The sequence below is a fragment of the Bombina bombina genome, chromosome 9 (assembly GCF_027579735.1).
Source record: "Bombina bombina isolate aBomBom1 chromosome 9, aBomBom1.pri, whole genome shotgun sequence".
Taxonomy (NCBI): Eukaryota; Metazoa; Chordata; class Amphibia; order Anura; family Bombinatoridae; genus Bombina; species Bombina bombina.
In genome coordinates this window covers 141,678,295-141,697,850 of record NC_069507.1, presented here as the reverse complement: position 1 = coordinate 141,697,850, position 19,556 = coordinate 141,678,295, and the positions used below count along the sequence as shown (strand labels likewise).

Here is a 19,556-nt window from a genome sequence, read left to right as displayed (position 1 = left end):
ATCCCGCATAGTTAAAGGGACAGTACACTGTAAAATTGTTTTTCCATAAATGTATTTTAAATGACTTGTTATACCAACTGCAGAGTATAAAATATTTGAGAAATTGCATTTTTGGGTTTATTTGTGTATCTGAATTAGCTGTTTTTCTGCTTTGAAACCACAGCCTATTACAATGGGTTGAGCTTCAGGTAATATCAGATCTCATTATGTTATCACTTTTATGTACACAGACTTGCTTCCTTATCTTATATTTGTCTGAAACACCAACTCAATACATAGAGAGAACAATGGAAAATTATAATTGTATTACTTAACTATCATGCCCCCCACTGAGGGTGTAAGCTCTTCTGCTGGCTGTGTTTACTTAGGCTTGTCAATAGCGTATACGCCAGTATCAAAACTTTCAGTATAGGTTGGGAAACCACAAGCTAAATCAGCTATTTCAAATGCTGAAATATGAGTAAAGGAGCTACTTGCAACCAATTTAATACACTCTAGCAGGTAAAAAGGATCATTGGGAATAATTTAAAGGGGAGAAAGTTTTTGGGTGAACTGTCCCTTTAAGAATACCATTTGTTAAGCCTACCATCGCTTTATGGTCTGTTGCAGTAATGCTATCATCAGATTTAGTATTTTGATTTTTGTTTACTTAAAGCTTGCCACCCTGAAAATAGTATTTCATCTTCTATGCACCCATACCTTTTACGCAAGGTACATGAGAACGTTACAGATAGGTCATCCCACACAGTCAAGAATACCATTTATTAAGTCTACCATCGCTTTGCAGTCTGTTGTATGTTCCTGCCGGTTCCATCCCCTCAAGGTACTGGAGTCCCAGTTTATTGTAATCTGGGAGATCTAAATAAGCCCTTACTTTTTGTAAATATTTGGCAGAATGCCACTTAAGCTAGCAGGAGCATCTGTTTCTTTTAGCTTGGTCCCTTTATTGCGGTTCAACACTTATGCCCCATAATATTTTAATGCTGCTAGTTGTTATTGCATATTAATCTGAACATTAGATGTCATTATAGGCAGCTCCCCCTTTCCCGAAGTTGGTCTAAAGGCAGGAATCTTGTAGTTCCCCCTAGAGTGATGATGGCATGTTATGTCCAGGTTGTAGGCTAGGAGCTAACTATATAAATATCTGCCAGACTTAAAAATCTCCAGCAAACCTGTCCTTTAGCTCTAAATAACCTGGACCTTGGTAACACAAAGCCCTGGAAAGGAACATAATATGCAGTAGCACTATTTCTACAAAAGTGCCTAGCTCGTATATGATGTTTAGAATTTACCTAATCTATTCACTATAAATTTGATGTTATGCGCATGGTCAGAACTTCTCTAGGTGGAAAAGGCCTAATATCAGGGGAATATTCATAGATCACCAGGGTGGAATTTGCTGAGAGTACGAGTTTTTAGTTATAGTTATAATTTTTTTTTTTTAATATAGATGTTTAGTTGTTTTAGGTTATAATATAATAAAACCCCAGTGCTGAGGTACATATGTATGGGCCCTACATTATGCTCCACACACACCCACATTTCATCTTTCACCGCCCCGCGCTTGCCCCTTTCCGCCTCGCACCTCCTCTTTCCCCCTCCCCCCCCCCTTTTTTTTTTCCCCTTTTTTTTTTTTCCCCCCCCCCCTCCGCCAGGCCTCGACCTCGATTGTCCCCACAGTAGGGCCCCTAGGTGATTTAGCAGTAGTTTAGTTTATCTTTTAGTTATTAAGTTAGTGTGTTTAGGAACGTTTTTGTTTAAAAACATTAAAATGTCTGGGGATAGCAGACACGTGCAGGGGTAACTTTTATACCCACTCATAGATCAATGGTTGGCAGAATTGTCAATATGTACCAGAGAATAATACTCATGATTGCGCTCATTCCTGCTAATGTTATTCACTGTAACCTTGCCTACTAATTGTAAACTGTACATTGAATTTATGTGTCCTCTGTACGTTTTGTTCTTGCTTTCCCTAATAAAAATGATATTTTAAAAAAAAATAATTGTTGTGACTGTGCCTATTGTTGTAACTATACTTGTGAGTAGGAAATTGGCTAGAAAGATACATAGATGATCTTATAATAATATGGAATGGCTCTGAAAAACAAGATGATTTTTTAACATTTAAAATGTATCCATTTGCTTGACAAGAGTAATATACAGTACTTGGATATTCTTTTAATAGGCAAGGATGATAACATCTCTGCAGAACTCAATAGAAAGGAGATTGATGGTAACACCATACTAAGAGCAGATTCTTGCCATCCACAACATCTTGAGAAAGGCATTCCAAAAGGCCAACTATTAAGGATTAGGAGGATTTGCACAAATATTCTATGGAACTCATAGAGAGACTAGTGGACAGATGTTACAATAAAGAAAGTCTAATGCAAATGAGAATAGAATTTGGTAAACTTAATAGAAACTCTCTATTAAAGCAAACACAACCTAAACACCAAAAGCAAGAGAACAAAAAACAGAAACAAATTAATTTGTAACACATATACATAGCAATCAATTTAGAGCAATTCAAAATATACAGAAAAACCTTGGTATTTTATTGTTAGATCCACTATGCAAGCTAATCCTACAGAAAGGTGGGAAATATGTCTCCAGGAGAGATCCAACTATTGGTAGTCGAATGATAAAATATGTACACAATTCAGAAAACCAGTGTAGAGAAAATTGGCTAACTAGAAACATTTTTTTTCAGATGTGGGAGACACTGTAATATTTGTGCACACTGCATCACCAGGCTCTGAGGTGAATTCAACATCTACTAACTTTGTCCACCATATAAAATATAGGTTGGATTGTTGTTCAAAGTATGTGATCTACCTCATAACCTGTGGAGTTTGTGGCAAACAATATACAGGTTCTACTTGCAGGAATCTAAAATATAGGATTCGTGAAAACCGGACCTCTATTGAGAGACCCTCCTAAAACCCCAGTTGCAAAGCATTTCTTCCATCATAAAGAAAAGAAGAAGGCTTAATTATTCCAAGCATTAGATTTCATTCCAGCAAATCAAAGAGGAGACAATAGATATAGGCAGCTCTTGGATAGAGAAATACAATGGATTTTTAAACTTGTTACAAAATAACCTATGGGTATGAATCTAAGGTGGGACCTGGATCTTTACCAGGGGTTGTACTATCCACCAATTTAATTATTATCCATAATATATTTCTAACCAATTTCCTACTTATAAGTATAGTTACAACAATAGGTACAGTCACAACAATTATTTTAATAAATTACTGTTTCCTTATAAATATATAACTTGTAATAGTATTCTTGGTATAATCACACAGTCTATCCTTTGAAATACAATAACTGTATGTGCATCCTTGAAATTGTTTATTTCAATATAATGAAATTAAACCCAATACAAAATGAAGGAAACTCAAGTCTGGAAAATGTAACTCTTGTTAGGTTAACAGCCTCATACATTGTAACATATTGGAATCAATTTTCTTCTGAATATGTTGTTAATTGCCAATGTAAATATGTCCTTTATTTTGTTTTTAATAGTTCTTCCATCCTGATTTTTAGCATGTAGTTGCCAACATTGCACTCAACGTAACATTAACCTTTAACACCATTAACCCTTTAACGCCATTAGGAAGTTGTAATTCGTCTGAATTTTGCTGGGCTTTAGCACCGAAGGACGAAATACAACGTCCTAACAGCTTGGCTTTCCTGAAGCCACTGGCGCTTCCCTGATGGGATTGCGGTCTGGAGGGCGTGCCTAGCATCATAAGGACGCCCCCCTGATGCGATCCCGTCATTGAAATCTCGTGATCACGTGCACGATTGCAAGATTTCAATTTTTTGTTTGTAGACAAGTTAACCCCGGCACAAAAGGGTTAAGAGTTAACTATAACACAATGTATCACAGATTTGTGAATCTTTGCTCCTGTTTACATTTGTCTCCAATTGAGTGCAATTGTGGCAGAACACGTCACGACTAGGGTCAGGACCTAACAGGTGTGTAAACCTGGGTGTACCTGTCTTAGCCAATCTTTGAGAAAGCCTCAGACATGCACGAAACACGTCAGATGACGTAGCTCATAGCTAACCGCTACTCTGTGAGTTTATCCACTTTTAATGCATATCAATAAATGATGACTTTTACCCTTTTACTAAGGCTGTACATGGTATGTTGCTTAAATAGACTTATATCTTGCTACTGTAGTTTGTTACCTTGTTCAGGCGTTGCCCCTGTTTCTTTAATCTCAGTATTGCGCACCAGTCTTTAAAGTGAAAGTCAATCCCAGTGTTTGTGAAACGCTAGGATTGACCATTGACACAAATAAAGGGGACTTTCATTCATGAAGTATAAAATACTTCAAGCTGAAGGCTCCTTTATTTGTTTCAGGCGTTGCTGCACTGAGCTGCTGTGGCAGCCCACAGCAGAACATTGTTTTGCTTGAGAGGTGACGTTTTCACCTCTTATCCAATAGCCGTGCGTGAAATCTGGCTTGTCTCCCGGTTTCTGTGTAGCTTTAACAAATTGGGGTAATTGGAAACAACACAAAAGGGCGCCTCATAGTGTAAACTGTATATTCAATAGGAGAAATGTAATATCCCAAATGGGTAACTGTCAATCAGGGTGGGACTACCAAAACAATAGGGCATGTAATAGGGATAGACCGATATATCAGAGCGGCCAATATTTGGAATTTCTGATATATTGGTATCAGCCAGAAACTTACTGATATAGAGCAAATCAAAAGAAATTTAGCTCTGTGTACTTCAGGAAAATGATGTAATTTTAAGTGACACAAATCATCACACAAATCATCTATAGCACATATAAGCTGGACATAGCATAGCATCTAATAATACATAGCACTGTTAAAAGAGTCCAAGTCTAGGTGTTCCTGGGAGCTCAGTTACCAACTACCATACCACCAATGGCAGGCCTGTAGATGGACTTGCATAAACAAACATTATATGATTTGTGAAATGGAAAATGGGATCTTTAAGTGGCACTTAAAGCTACATAGTTTGCCTGAAGTACACAGAGCGAAATTACTTTTGATTTGCTCATAGGGGTCAGCAATACATTAAATCAACCAACTTGCTGATTGCTATCACAAATAGAACATTATTTGTGGCATTCTGATAAATTTTACACATTTGCAAAACATTTCACTAAAGCTGCTATATTTGATGATTTTTTTTAAATTTAAAGGGACAGTCTAGTATAAATTAAACTTCCATTATTCAGATAGGACATTTTAATCAACTTTCCAATTTACTTTTATCATCAAATTTTCTTTTTCTATTGGTATTCTTAGTTTAAACTAAACCTAGGTAGGCTCATATGCTAATTTCTAAGCCTTTGAGGGCTGCCTCTTATCACATGCTTTTTAAATCTCTCTTCAACACAAAGAGACAGAAAGTACACATGGGCCATATAGATAACACTGTGTTCAGGCACAGGGGGTCATTTAAAGGGACAGTTTACTCAAAAATTTTCTCCCCTTTAATTTGTTCCCAATGATCCACTTTACCTGCTGGAGTGTATTAAATTGTTTACAAGTAGCTCCTTTACCCTTATATTGGCATTTGAAATTGTTGATTTAGCATGTGGTATCCCCACCTATTCTGATAGTTTGTGGCCGCGCGTACCAGCTATAGATAAGCTTTGTAAACACAGCCAGCAGAAGAAATTACACTCCCAGTGTGATAAAGCAGAGATAAGGTAATAAAATGTGGATTTTCCATTGTTCTCTCAAAGTATTGGTGATTGTTTTAAGGACAGATATAAGATAAAGAAGCAGGTATATGTGCACAATGTGATACAGTAATGAGATCTGATTATACCTACAAGCTCAACCTATTTTATTAGGCTGTGACTTCAAAACACAAAATCAGAGCTTTAATATACAGAAATAGACCTTAAAAAGCTAATTTTCATACATTTTTACTCTGCAGTTGGTAAAAAAAGCAATTGTAAACCCATTAAGGGAAAAACTATTTTACAGTATACTGTCCCTTTAAGATTTAGCACAAAACAATGCTAAATTTAAGACACTAGATAATAAACAGTCACAGTCATGTGATCAGGGGGCTGGAAGAAGGTTCCTAGATACAAGGTAATCAGAGGTAAAAAGTATATTAATATAACTGTTGGTTAATAAAGGGATTATCTATCTTTTAAAACAATAGCAATTCTATGGTAGACTGTCCCTTTAAATATTTTATTTTCCCCTTTCATGAGCATAGAAAAAAAACATTTAAAAAAAATGATAGTTCAGGCACATTAATTAAATGTCTACATGTTGTTGTAGACATTTAATTGATGTGCCTGAACTATCATTTTTCTATCAACCTTGAGTAGAAAGCTATGCAGTATAGGAGACTGGTATCAATATTCTCTAGCAGTGGGTAACAATGCTCTGACCATTAGGTGGCGCTGTTACACATGTATAAAACTGCCCATAAGTGACATAACTAAACTTATAGTACACTCCTCAGTACCAGGGAAGGTATTTGCAATCCAGTAAATATGAGTATATTAAAAAATTAAAGCAAATAAATCTAGCACTGATATTCCAGCATGTCCTCTCTTTCTCTGTCAAGTGTATGTGTATTATTTTTTTTACTTTTACTTTTAACCATTATTTGTAAAGTGTACCAAGTGAGCGTGTTTTTAGTGAAGTAATCTATGAAAAAAAAAAGCCGTTTAACAGGAGAACATGCTGAAATGTTATGCTTTCTGCACTATGTTTTTCTACTTAACTGGGAGTACTGAAGGAATTGTGTAGTGTCTAGCTTTGCAGTAGTTACTTAAATTTAATTTTTTATCAGTGTGCAGTGTAAAAGGGATTTATGCAATTTTTCTATGTTTTGTGAAGCAATTTAATAAGTTAATTTTCAAGCACTTTATTTTTCCCAGTTGTTTACTTTTAATGTTTAAAATTTTAATAAGAATGTTCAGTTTATACCAGATTTGTGTAGAAATTGTGTTGATTTTTCAAAACTTTAAATGTACAGAATATCGGCCCCTGTTATCGGGTTATCGGCCTGAAAGGCGGTCAAAAATCAGTATTGGTATCGGCCCTGAAAAAACAATATCGGTCTATCCCTAGCATGTAAGGCAGGCTGGATGTCAGTCACCAGCTCACTGAACTAGGTTGTTCTTTCTGGTGAATTTAAAAGCCTCCCTTTTTGTGTTTTTATGTTTCCAGTTATCTGTCTGAGGCTCCCACAGATATTAAGAGGAGCAGCCCTAGTAAACTAAAATCCAATTTGCAGCTGGACTGATACACTTTGCAATATTTTCATTATACTATCTTTTGATACATTCCATGTTTTGGGTTACCATTAGCGCCCCCTTCGACTTAGTCACTAAGTCTTATACACAAATTAGGATCATACTTTGTATATTTATGGGTATCTTTTACAAATTACAATGGACTTTGTTCTGTTTAAAATAAAATTGACAGCTTCAGTTTCCAAGAGAGCTTCATAACATTATATGTGCCTGACGATCAAAGATTCTGTAGTTTGAACAGTAATTAAAGTGCAGACTTCACTGGAGCTGCACTCCCTGAATTCTATAAGAATTCCTTAGGAAGTAAATAATCTCTCTGGGAATTCCACAGGGAGAGGGAATTTAAAAGGAGAACACATGGGACTGATGAAAAACTATGTTTGCAGCAAATACAAATTAAAGTGAAATGTTTTCAATACAATTTAACTTGGTTTTTTTCCCCTCTAGTTTAGTATATATTACCTTTCTGCTTAAAGGAACAGTCTAGTCAAAATTAAACGTTCATGATTCAGATAGGGCATACAATTTTTAAACAACTTTCCAATTGACTTTTATCATTTAATTGACCTTGTTCCCTTGGTGATATTTTTGAAACGCTAAACCTAGGTAGACTCAAACTGATTTCTAAACCGTTGAAAACCGCCTCTTAGCTCAGAGCATTTTAAAAGTTTTTCACAGTTAGACAGTACTAGTTCATGTGTTTCATATAGATAGCAGTGTGCTCACTCCTGTGGAGTTATTTAGGAGTCTGCACTGATTGGCTAAACTGCATGTTTGTCAAAAGCACTGAAATAAGGGGGCAGTCTGCAGAGGCTTAGATACAAGGTAATCACAGAGGTAAAAAGTATATTAATATAACCGTGTTAGTTATGCAAAACTGGGGAATGGGCAATAAAGGGATTATCTATCTTTTAAAAAATATAAATTTTGGTGTAGACTGTCCCTTTAAAGCTGGTGAAATAATTCAGTGAGAACAACTTGTGTACAATGCTTACATAATTCTATCAGAAACCCCTGTTCAGCCCGGGAAATTTCCCTTTCCCCCTTTCTGAAGCTATCAGCAACTACAAAGTGCGTTGTAATTTATAAAAGATACACAGAAATATACAAAGTATGATCCTAATGTGTTTAAACACAGAAACTTCCAAATCATAATTATTAAAATTACTGCTGTATTTAAATGCATTAAAATACAAAATAGAAAGAGCAAAGATTAAATGTAATAATACTGACAGGATCCAATCTGAAGTGCAAGTGTAATAAAACTCATGTCATGGAGTGCTATATTGCACTGGGCTTGTCTCTCCTTCACATACAGAAATGCAGAGAACACTCCTTAGAGAAGTATAGGGAAATGTGTCTGTCTAGAATCTTGTAAAAGATCTTGCAGTGTTAGAAGATCATTTTAGATCATCTCATCTGAGCGGTGAGTGGGGAGCTTTATGGGAGGCATTTCTCATCTCTCTGGGACTTCCAGGTTCTGCCTTTTTTTTTAAAGCATTCAGTGAGTTGTGAAGTCTGCACTGTCATTTCTCTCCAAGAGAAGGAGAATCTTTTATCATCAGGCCATTGGACACGATCCAGGTTGCCCAATACAACAGTTAGTCCTGGTTCTCCACTCCTCCTACCTGTTCATTATCTTTGCAGGGATTGCTGTCACACTGCTGTAGTAAGCAATAGACTTGTGCATTCTGCATTTTCGTTCAATGCCGATTGCGATAGTTGGCTGACTTTCGCTATGATTGGATCTTTTCGCAGCCAAATGTTTTCTTGTGAAAGTGAAGCACACTAAAATCCGTGCAAATACAGATTTTTAGTGTCCTTCATTTAACAAGAAAAAAAATCAACCCAGAAAAGATCTGAACATCACGAAAACCCGCCTACTTACGCATTCGGCATTGAACAAGTCTAGTAAGCAATTCCCTCTGAGCTAACTTGTGGCATAACCATGCTTCTACACCAGCTGCCTCTTCTGCTGACCCATGGTCATTCTCTTAGGGATTTGAGGGAATTTGGTGGTTCCTACGCTGCAGCTCTGAAAAAAGAACGTATCTGTCACATGGGGGCCCATTTATCAAGCTCCGAACGGAGCTTGTGGGCCTGTGTTTCTGGTGAGTCTTCAGACTCGCCAGAAACAGCAGTTATAAAGCAGCGGTCTAAAGACTGCTGCTCCATAACCCTGTCCGCCTGCTCTGAGCAGGCGGACATGAATCGGCACAATTCAACCCGATCGAATACGATCGGGTTGATTGACACCTCCCTGCTGGCGGCTGATTGGCCACGAGTCAGCAGGGGGCGGCGTTGCACCAGCAGCTCTTGTGAGCTGTTGGTGCAATGCTGAATACGGACAGCGTATTGCTCTCCGCATTCAGTGAGGTCTTGTGGACCTGATCCGCACTGCAAGATCAGGTCCACAAGACCTTTGATAAATTGGCCCCATGATGTACACTCCTAGCTGTCTCCTGTATTAGAGTTAGGCTGCTTTGGGAAGTTAGCCAGGTTCTAGCTTGCAATTTTTTGTTCCCATAGTAACTTGGCGCCTGACATTTTTCAAGTCTTGTTTTAGTGATATTTTATTTAAAGTTCATATTACATTGCCAACACAAATGTGAAAGTAAAAAGTTGACTTGTTTAGCACTGAAAGATTATTACTCTCTTATGGTCTTTCTAAACTTGAACTCAGATTATAATTTATCGTGGAAGCTGGGTCCTAAACCCTTCTCTACATCCTTTATTTTAAAGTTAAAATTTATCTTTCATGATTCATATAAAGCATGCAATTTTAAACAACTTTCCAATTCACTTCTATAGTCTAACTTTCATCTCTTGAAATCCTTTGCTGAAAAGCATACCTAGGTAGATCTGGGGGTCAGCAATGCACTACTTCACATATATGCCTCTTGTCATTGGCTCATCAGATATGTTTAGCTAGCTCCCATTAGTGTATTGCTGCTACTTAAAGGGACATGAAACCCAAATTTTTTCTTTCATGATTTAGAAAGAGAGTGCAATTTTAAACAGCTTTCTAATTTACTTATAATATCTAATTTGCTTCATTCTCTTGATATCCTTTGCTGAAAAGCATATCTAGATAGGCTTAGTAGCTTCTGATTGGTAGCTGCGCTTAGAGGCCTTGTGTGATTGGCTCACCCATGTGCATTGCTATTTCTTAAACAAAGGATATCTAAATAATGAAGCAAATTATATAATAGAAGTAAATTGGAATGTTGTTTAAAATGGTATTCTTTATCTTAATCATGAGTAAATTTGATAACAGAAGTAAATTGTAAAGTTATTATATTGTTGTATATTGGTTTTTCTTTTCAGCAGGCCCAGCAGATTCACAATATACCATTATTACATTTTATAACTCATGGTATGTGAGAGAGCTGCGGCAAAAATTGTAAAAAAAAAAGTATAATTGTTTCTTAGATTTTAATAAATAATACAAGTGACCACTGCTGTTACTTTGATCACCTTACTAATTGTCATCATGGGCAGCCACATGTTAAATCGGGGCCCATACGAACCTTTGGGGTAATAGATTATAGAGGCCCCATTGTTCAGTACAGAAATAAAAGCACTTTTTTTCTTGCAAGGTACCACAGTGATCACCTGCCTATACAGACAAAAGTCATATCTTTTTGAGAGAGGGACTTTTCTACTAGAAAATAAACTTTATTAGGGGTCTCTACACATACCAGATTTTTTTTTAAATGAGCCATTCCCAAGCAAATCCCCATGTGTTTTTTCTACTTTATTTTTACATGATCCGTTGTGTGGTACTGGTTCAAGACCAGGCTATTCTTTTTCAAATGGGGGTCTTGGAGGTTTGTAGCTGCTATGGGAGCTGAGATCAAGAAGATTGAAGAACCTCCCCCATCCAGGTCCCATGCAGCTACACTAAGCTTACTCCGTTCTGTCCCCTTTGTAACTTTACCACATACTGGCCTGGGAGTGCCGCTCTCTAGGTCACCAACGATCCCCGGCCTGTAGTGAGGGGGATTGCTGTAAACAGTGTTTGATCTGCAATTCCCATTCATGACTAGAAAGGGTCGTCATGCGCCTACAGGTAGCGATGTGCATGAGAACGATTTGTCATGCACATTGAAGGGGTTAAGTACTCGCCCTGTATTCTACGTCTCATCTTGTTTGTTGTTTTGGTAAATATACAATCTTATTGTTGCAGTCTACCTTAAATGTTACTTAAAGGGAAACTAAACCCAACAATTTTCTTTCTTGATTCAGGTAGAGAAAACAAATTTAAACAACATTACAATTAACTTCTATTATTTATTTTGCTTCATTTTTTCTATATATATATATAGAAGTTGAATATGTTATACAATTTTTATTTACATTTTGTAATTTATATGTATGTGTTTTTATGTGTTTCACTCTTGCAGGTTTCAGATAAACACTTACAGCAAGATGAATTCGGTAGAGGTGAAGCGAATTGTAAATGACATTATCAAATCTCCAGAAGACAAGCGAGAATATCGTGGTCTTGAACTAACAAATGGAATCAAAGCAATTCTTATAACTGACCCAACAACTGATAAGTCATCTGCAGCTCTGGATGTTCATATTGGTATGGTTTGTATTCTAGATTACAGAAATATCAAAGACAAATGCATTTGGCCATTAGCTTGATAGATTTGTACAAAATACATTTTACTACAGTAATCATTAAGAGACTCTCTCTTTTATAAATACATACTTTTTGCATTTTTATTTAGAATGTCATTGCTAATTATTTTCCTGAAGAATTAGAGGCATTAAATGGGCAGTGAACATTTTTTAATTACAAGACATTTACCCTATAACAAAATGTACTTTCTAGTTCATTTATATAGATTTGTTATAAATGACTATCAGCTTATCTTTACTGAATGTATCACCTTTCTATAATCAACGTGAGAATAGGAGACTTGTTCAACTCTTGTACTTTTGTTTTACTTCTTAGGATCAATGTCCGATCCCCTAAATATTGCTGGTCTAGCACACTTCTGTGAGCACATGTTGTTCTTGGGGACAGAGAAATACCCTAAGGAGAATGAGTACAGCAAGTTTCTGAGTGAGCATGCTGGGAGCTCCAATGCATTTACAAGTGGAGAACACACCAATTTCTACTTTGATGTGTCCCATGAGCACCTGGAGGGGGCATTGGACAGGTAACATCAAGTTTTAAAGCAGTATCTCCTAATAAAGCATTGTGAGAGAGTCACAGATGGATATTGTGGCTAATTTAAAGGGACACTGAACCCAAATGTTTTCTTTTGTGATTCAGATAGAACATGCAACTTTCTAATTTACTCCTATTATCAATTTTTCTTCATTCTCTTGCTATATTTATTTGAAAAAGAAGGCATCTATGCTAAGGAGCCAGCAAATTGTTGGTTCAGGACCATAGACAGCACTTGTTTATTGGTGCTGTCCAATCGGCAAGGACAACCCAGGTTGTTAACCAAAAATGGGCCGGCATCTAAACTTACATTCTTGCTTTTCAAATAAACATACCAAGAGAATGAAGAAAATTTGATAATAGAAGTAAATTAGAAAGTTGCTTAAAATTGCCTGCTCTATCTGAATCGCAAAAGAAAAAAATTGGGTTCAGTGTCCCTTTAAAGCAGTTTCCCAACTCCAATCCTCAGAACTCTTAACAAGCCAGATATTCATTATATCTTAACTAGATCACAGGTGAAATAATCAGCTGAAGGGTGGCCTATTAAAGGGACATGAAACCCAATTTCTTCTGTTATGTGTGATCAGTCCACGGGTCATCATTACTTCTGGGATATAACTCCTCCCCAACAGGAAATGCAAGAGGATTCACCCAGCAGAGCTGCATATAGCTCCTCCCCTCTACGTCAGTCCCAGTCATTCTCTTGCACCCAACGACTAGATAGGATGTGTGAGAGGACTATGGTGATTATACTTAGTTTTTATGACTTCAATCAAAAGTTTGTTATTTTACAATAGCACCGGAGCGTGTTATTACTTCTCTGGCAGAGTTTGAGGAAGAATCTACCAGAGTTTTTTACTATGATTTTAACCGGAGTAGTTAAGATCATATTGCTGTTCTCGGCCATCTGAGGGAGGTAAAAGCTTCAGATCAGGGGACAGCGGGCAGATGAATCTGCATTGAGGTATGTAGCAGTTTTTATTTTCTGAATGGAATTGATGAGAAAATCCTGCCATACCGTTATAATGACATGTATGTATACACTTCAGTATTCTGGGGATGGTATTTCACCGGAACTACTCTGTTAAAAGTCACTAATCTTTTTAATAAGTATTTATCATGTTAAACGTTTTTGCTGGAATGTAGAATCGTTTACATTTCTGAGGTACTGAGTGAATAAATATTTGGGCATTATTTTCCACTTGGCAGTTGTTTGGTGTTAATTATGACAGTTTCGTTTCTCTTCACTGCTGTGTGTGAGGGGGAGGGGCCGTTTTTGGCGCTCTTTGCTACGCATCAAAAAATTCCAGTCAGTTACTCTTATATTTCCTGCATGATCCGGTTCATCTCTGACAGATCTCAGGGGTCTTCAAACTTCTTTAGAGGGAGGTAGATTCTCTCAGCAGAGCTGTGAGAATTTTATATTGACTGTGAATAAAAACGTTGCTCTGTAATTTTTATGTCAAATTTAATTATTGTTATTTTTCTAATGGGAACAAACCTTTGCTAAAAGTTGTGTTGTTTAAAGTTTGATGCTATAACTATTTTTCAGTTCATTATTTCAACTGTCATTTAATCGTTTAGTACCTCTTTGAGGCACAGTACGTTTTTGCTAAAAAAGATTATAACCAAGTTGCAAGTTTATTGCTAGTGTGTTAAACATGTCTGACTCAGAGGAAGATATCTGTGTCATTTGTTCCAATGCCAAGGTGGAGCCCAATAGAAATTTATGTACTAACTGTATTGATGCTACTTTAAATAAAAGTCAATCTGTACAATTTGAACAAACTTCACCAAACAGCGAGGGGAGAGTTATGCCGACTAACTCGCCTCACGCGGCAGTACCTGCATCTCCCGCCCGGGAGGTGCGTGATATTATGGCGCCTAGTACATCTGGGCGGCCATTACAGATAACATTACAAGATATGGCTACTGTTATGACTGAAGTTTTGTCTAAATTACCAGAACTAAGAGGCAAGCGTGATCACTCTGGGGTGAGAACAGAGTGCGCTGACAATACTAGGGCCATGTCTGATACTGCGTCACAGCTTGCAGAGCATGAGGACGGAGAGCTTCATTCTGTAGGTGACGGTTCTGATCCAAACAGATTGGATTCAGATATTTTAAATTTAAATTGGAGAACCTCCGTGTATTACTAGGGGAGGTCTTAGCAGCTCTCAATGATTGTAACACCGTTGCAATACCAGAGAAACTGTGTAGGTTGGATAAATACTTTGCGGTACCGGCGAGTACTGACGTTTTTCCTATACCTAAGAGACTAACTGAAATTGTTACTAAGGAGTGGGATAGACCCGGTGTGCCGTTCTCACCCCCTCCAATATTTAGAAAGATGTTTCCAATAGACACCACCACTCGGGACTTATGGCAAACGGTCCCTAAGGTGGAGGGAGCAGTTTCTACTTTAGCTAAGCGTACCACTATCCCGGTGGAGGATAGCTGTGCTTTTTCAGATCCAATGGATAAAAAATTAGAGGGTTACCTTAAGAAAATGTTTGTTCAACAAGGTTTTATATTGCAACCCCTTGCATGTATCGCGCCGATTACGGCTGCGGCAGCATTTTGGATTGAGTCTCTGGAAGAGAACCTTAGTTCATCTACGCTAGACGACATTACGGACAGGCTTAGAGTCCTTAAACTAGCTAATTCATTCATTTCGGAGGCCGTAGTACATTTAACCAAACTTACGGCTAAGAACTCAGGATTCACCATACAGGCACGTAGGGCGCTGTGGCTAAAATCCTGGTCAGCTGATGTTACTTCTAAGTCCAAATTACTTAATATACCTTTCAAGGGGCAGTCTTTATTTGGGCCCGGTTTGAAAGAAATTATCGCTGACATTACAGGAGGTAAGGGCCACGCCCTACCTCAAGACAAAGCCAAAGCTAAGGCTAGACAGTCTAATTTTCGTCCCTTTCGGAATTTCAAAACAGGAGCAGCATCAACCTCCACTGCACCAAAACAGGAGGGAGCTGTTGCTCGTTACAGGCAAGGCTGGAAGCCTAACCAGTCCTGGAACAAGAGCAAGCAGGCCAGGAAACCTGCTGCTGCCCCAAAGACAGCATGAACCGAGAGCCCCCGATCCGGGACCGGATCTAGTGGGGGGCAGACTTTCTCTCTTCGCCCAGGCCTGGGCAAGAGATGTTCAGGATCCCTGGGCGCTAGAGATCATATCTCAGGGATACCTTCTAGACTTCAAATTATCTCCCCCAAGAGGGAGATTTCATCTGTCAAGGTTGTCAACAAACCAGATAAAGAAAGAAGCGTTTCTACGCTGTGTACAAGATCTGTTATTAATGGGAGTGATCCATCCGGTTCCGCGGTCGGAACAAGGACAAGGGTTCTACTCAAACCTGTTTGTGGTTCCCAAAAAAGAGGGAACTTTCAGGCCAATCTTAGATTTAAAGATTCTAAACAAATTCCTAAGAGTTCCATCGTTCAAAATGGAAACTATTCGGACAATCTTACCCATGATCCAAAAGGGTCAGTACATGACCACAGTGGATTTAAAAGATGCTTACCTTCGCATACCGATTCACAAAGATCATCACCGGTATCTAAGGTTTGCCTTCTTAGACAGGCACTACCAGTTTGTAGCTCTTCCATTCGGATTGGCTACGGCTCCAAGAATCTTCACAAAGGTTCTGGGTGCCCTTTTGGCGGTACTAAGACCGCGAGGGATTTCGGTAGCTCCGTACCTAGACGACATTCTAATACAAGCTTCAAGCTTTCAAACTGCCAAGTCTCATACAGAGTCAGTTCTGGCATTTCTAAGGTCGCATGGATGGAAAGTGAACGAAAAGAAGAGTTCTCTTTTTCCTCTCACAAGAGTTCCATTCTTGGGGACTCTTATAGATTCTGTAGAAATGAAGATTTACCTGACAGAAGACAGGTTAACAAAACTTCAAAATGCATGCCGTGTCCTTCATTCCATTCAACACCCGTCAGTAGCTCAATGCATGGAGGTGATCGGCTTAATGGTAGCGGCAATGGACATAGTACCTTTTGCACGCCTACACCTCAGACCGCTGCAATTGTGCATGCTAAGTCAGTGGAATGGGGATTACTCAGATTTGTCCCCTACTCTGAATCTGAATCAAGAGACCAGAAATTCTCTTCTATGGTGGCTTTATCGGCCACACCTGTCCAGGGGGATGCCATTCAGCAGGCCAGAATGGACAATTGTAACAACAGACGCCAGCCTACTAGGTTGGGGCGCTGTCTGGAATTCTCTGAAGGCTCAGGGACTATGGAATCAGGAGGAGAGTCTCCTTCCAATAAACATCCTGGAATTGAGAGCAGTTCTCAATGCCCTTCTGGCTTGGCCCCAATTAACAACTCGGGGGTTCATCAGGTTTCAGTCGGACAACATCACGACTGTAGCTTACATCAACCATCAGGGAGGGACAAGAAGCTCCCTAGCAATGATGGAAGTATCAAAGATAATTCGCTGGGCAGAGTCTCACTCTTGCCACCTATCAGCAATCCACATCCCGGGAGTGGAGAACTGGGAGGCGGATTTCTTGAGTCGCCAGACTTTTCATCCGGGGGAGTGGGAACTTCATCCGGAGGTCTTTGCCCAAATACTTCGACGTTGGGGCAAACCAGAGATAGATCTCATGGCGTCTCGCCAGAACGCCAAACTTCCTCTCTACGGGTCCAGATCCAGGGATCCGGGAGCGGTTCTGATAGATGCTTTGACAGCACCTTGGAACTTCGGGATGGCTTATGTGTTCCCACCCTTCCCGCTGCTTCCTCGATTGATTGCCAAAATCAAACAGGAGAGAGCATCAGTGATTCTAATAGCGCCTGCATGGCCACGCAGGACTTGGTATGCAGATCTAGTGGACATGTCATCCTGTCCGCCTTGGTCTCTACCTCTAAGACAGGACCTTCTGATACAGGGTCCATTCAAACATCAAAATCTAACTTCTCTGAAGCTGACTGCTTGGAAATTGAACGCTTGATTTTATCAAAACGTGGTTTTTCTGAGTCGGTTATTGATACCCTGATACAGGCTAGGAAGCCTGTTACCAGAAGGATTTACCATAAAATATGGCGTAAATACCTATACTGGTGCGAATCCAAAGGTTACTCTTGGAGTAAGGTTAGGATCGCTAGGATATTGTCCTTTCTACAAGAAGGTTTAGAAAAGGGTCTATCAGCTAGTTCATTAAAGGGACAGATTTCAGCTCTGTCCATCTTGTTACACAGGCGTCTGTCAGAAAATCCAGACGTCCAGGCCTTTTGTCAGGCTTTAGCTAGGATCAAGCCTGTGTTTAAAGCTGTTGCTCCGCCATGGAGTTTAAACTTAGTTCTTAACGTTTTACAGGGTGTTCCGTTTGAACCCCTTCATTCCATTGATATAAAATTGTTATCTTGGAAAGTTCTGTTTTTAATGGCTATTTCCTCGGCTCGAAGAGTCTCTGAGTTATCAGCCTTACATTGTGATTCTCCTTATCTGATTTTTCACTCAGACAAGGTAGTTCTGCGTACTAAACCTGGGTTCTTACCTAAGGTAGTCACTAACAGGAATATCAATCAAGAGATTGTTGTTCCATCCTTGTGTCCAAATCCTTCTTCAAAGAAGGAACGTCTTCTACACAATCTGGATGTAGTTCGTGCCCTCAAGTTCTACTTGCAGGCAACTAAAGATTTTCGCCAAACTTCTTCCTGTTTGTCGTTTATTCTGGACAGAGGAGAGGTCAAAAAGCTTCTGCTACCTCTCTCTCTTTTTGGCTTCGTAGCATAATACGTTTAGCCTATGAGACTGCTGGACAGCAGCCTCCTGAAAGAATTACAGCTCACTCCACTAGAGCTGTGGCTTCCACTTGGGCCTTTAAGAATGAGGCCTCTGTTGAACAGATTTGCAAGGCTGCAACTTGGTCTTCGCTTCATACTTTTTCCAAATTTTACAAATTTGACACTTTTGCTTCTTCGGAGGCTATTTTTGGGAGAAAGGTTCTTCAGGCAGTGGTTCCTTCTGTATAATGAGCCTGCCTATCCCTCCCGTCATCCGTGTACTTTTGCTTTGGTATTGGTATCCCAGAAGTAATGATGACCCGTGGACTGATCACACATAACAGAAGAAAACATAATTTATGCTTACCTGATAAATTCCTTTCTTCTGTTGTGTGATCAGTCCACGGCCCGCCCTGTTTTAAGGCAGGTAAATATCTTTTAAATTATACTCCAGTCACCACTTCACCCTTGGTTACTCCTTTCTCGTTGATTCTTGGTCGAATGACTGGGACTGACGTAGAGGGGAGGAGCTATATGCAGCTCTGCTGGGTGAATCCTCTTGCATTTCCTGTTGGGGAGGAGTTATATCCCAGAAGTAATGATGACCCGTGGACTGATCACACAACAGAAGAAAGGAATTTATCAGGTAAGCATAAATTATGTTTTTTTTTTTATTTTGTGTTTAAGATAGAACATGCAATTTTAAACAAAATTTCCAATTTACTTCTATTATATCTTATTTGCTCTATTCTCTTCCTAACCTTTTGTTGAAATAATACATAGGTAGGCCCAGAAACAGCAGTGCATTACTGGGAGCTAGCTGCTGATTGGTGACTGCACATATATCCCTTTTTGCGATTGGCTCATCCAACGTGTTCAGCTAGCTACCAGTAGTGCATTGCTGCTCCTTCAACAAAGGATACTGAGATAATGACACAAATTTAATAATAGCAGTACATTGGAAAGTTGTTTTAACATTGTTTGCTCCATCTGAATTCCCAAAGAAAAAATGTGGGTTTCCTATCCTTTTTTTAAGGAGGACTGGTTTTGGGAAACACTGATTTAAAGGGACATGAAACTACTGGGCAGAACAACTGCAGCAGGGTTACTGCTCATCATGCTCTCTTTTAAAGCTTTTCTTTTAACCTTTCACTGGTACCACAATCTTAGAGTTTAAAGGGATAGAAATGTGCATAAAGGCATTTCAATTTAAAATTGAAGCATTTTTGCAATATACTTCCATTAACAAAAATGCTTTTAGTAAAAAAGAGAGAGCTGCAGATGGCCTGTATTGCTTGTTACATAATTTGGACCACTAGA

The 19,556-nt window shown here is 38.8% G+C and overlaps 1 protein-coding gene across 1 annotated transcript in view; it reads left to right on the top strand.

Moving 5' to 3' along the window:
• Positions 1 to 19,556, top strand: part of IDE (insulin degrading enzyme) — a 352,051-nt gene that overhangs the window by 13,757 nt on the left and 318,738 nt on the right. The window contains exons 2-3 of the mRNA XM_053692939.1: positions 11,698 to 11,882; positions 12,258 to 12,465. Of these exons, the coding sequence (XP_053548914.1) occupies positions 11,698 to 11,882; positions 12,258 to 12,465 (393 nt within the window). The remainder of the gene's footprint in view (positions 1 to 11,697; positions 11,883 to 12,257; positions 12,466 to 19,556) is intronic.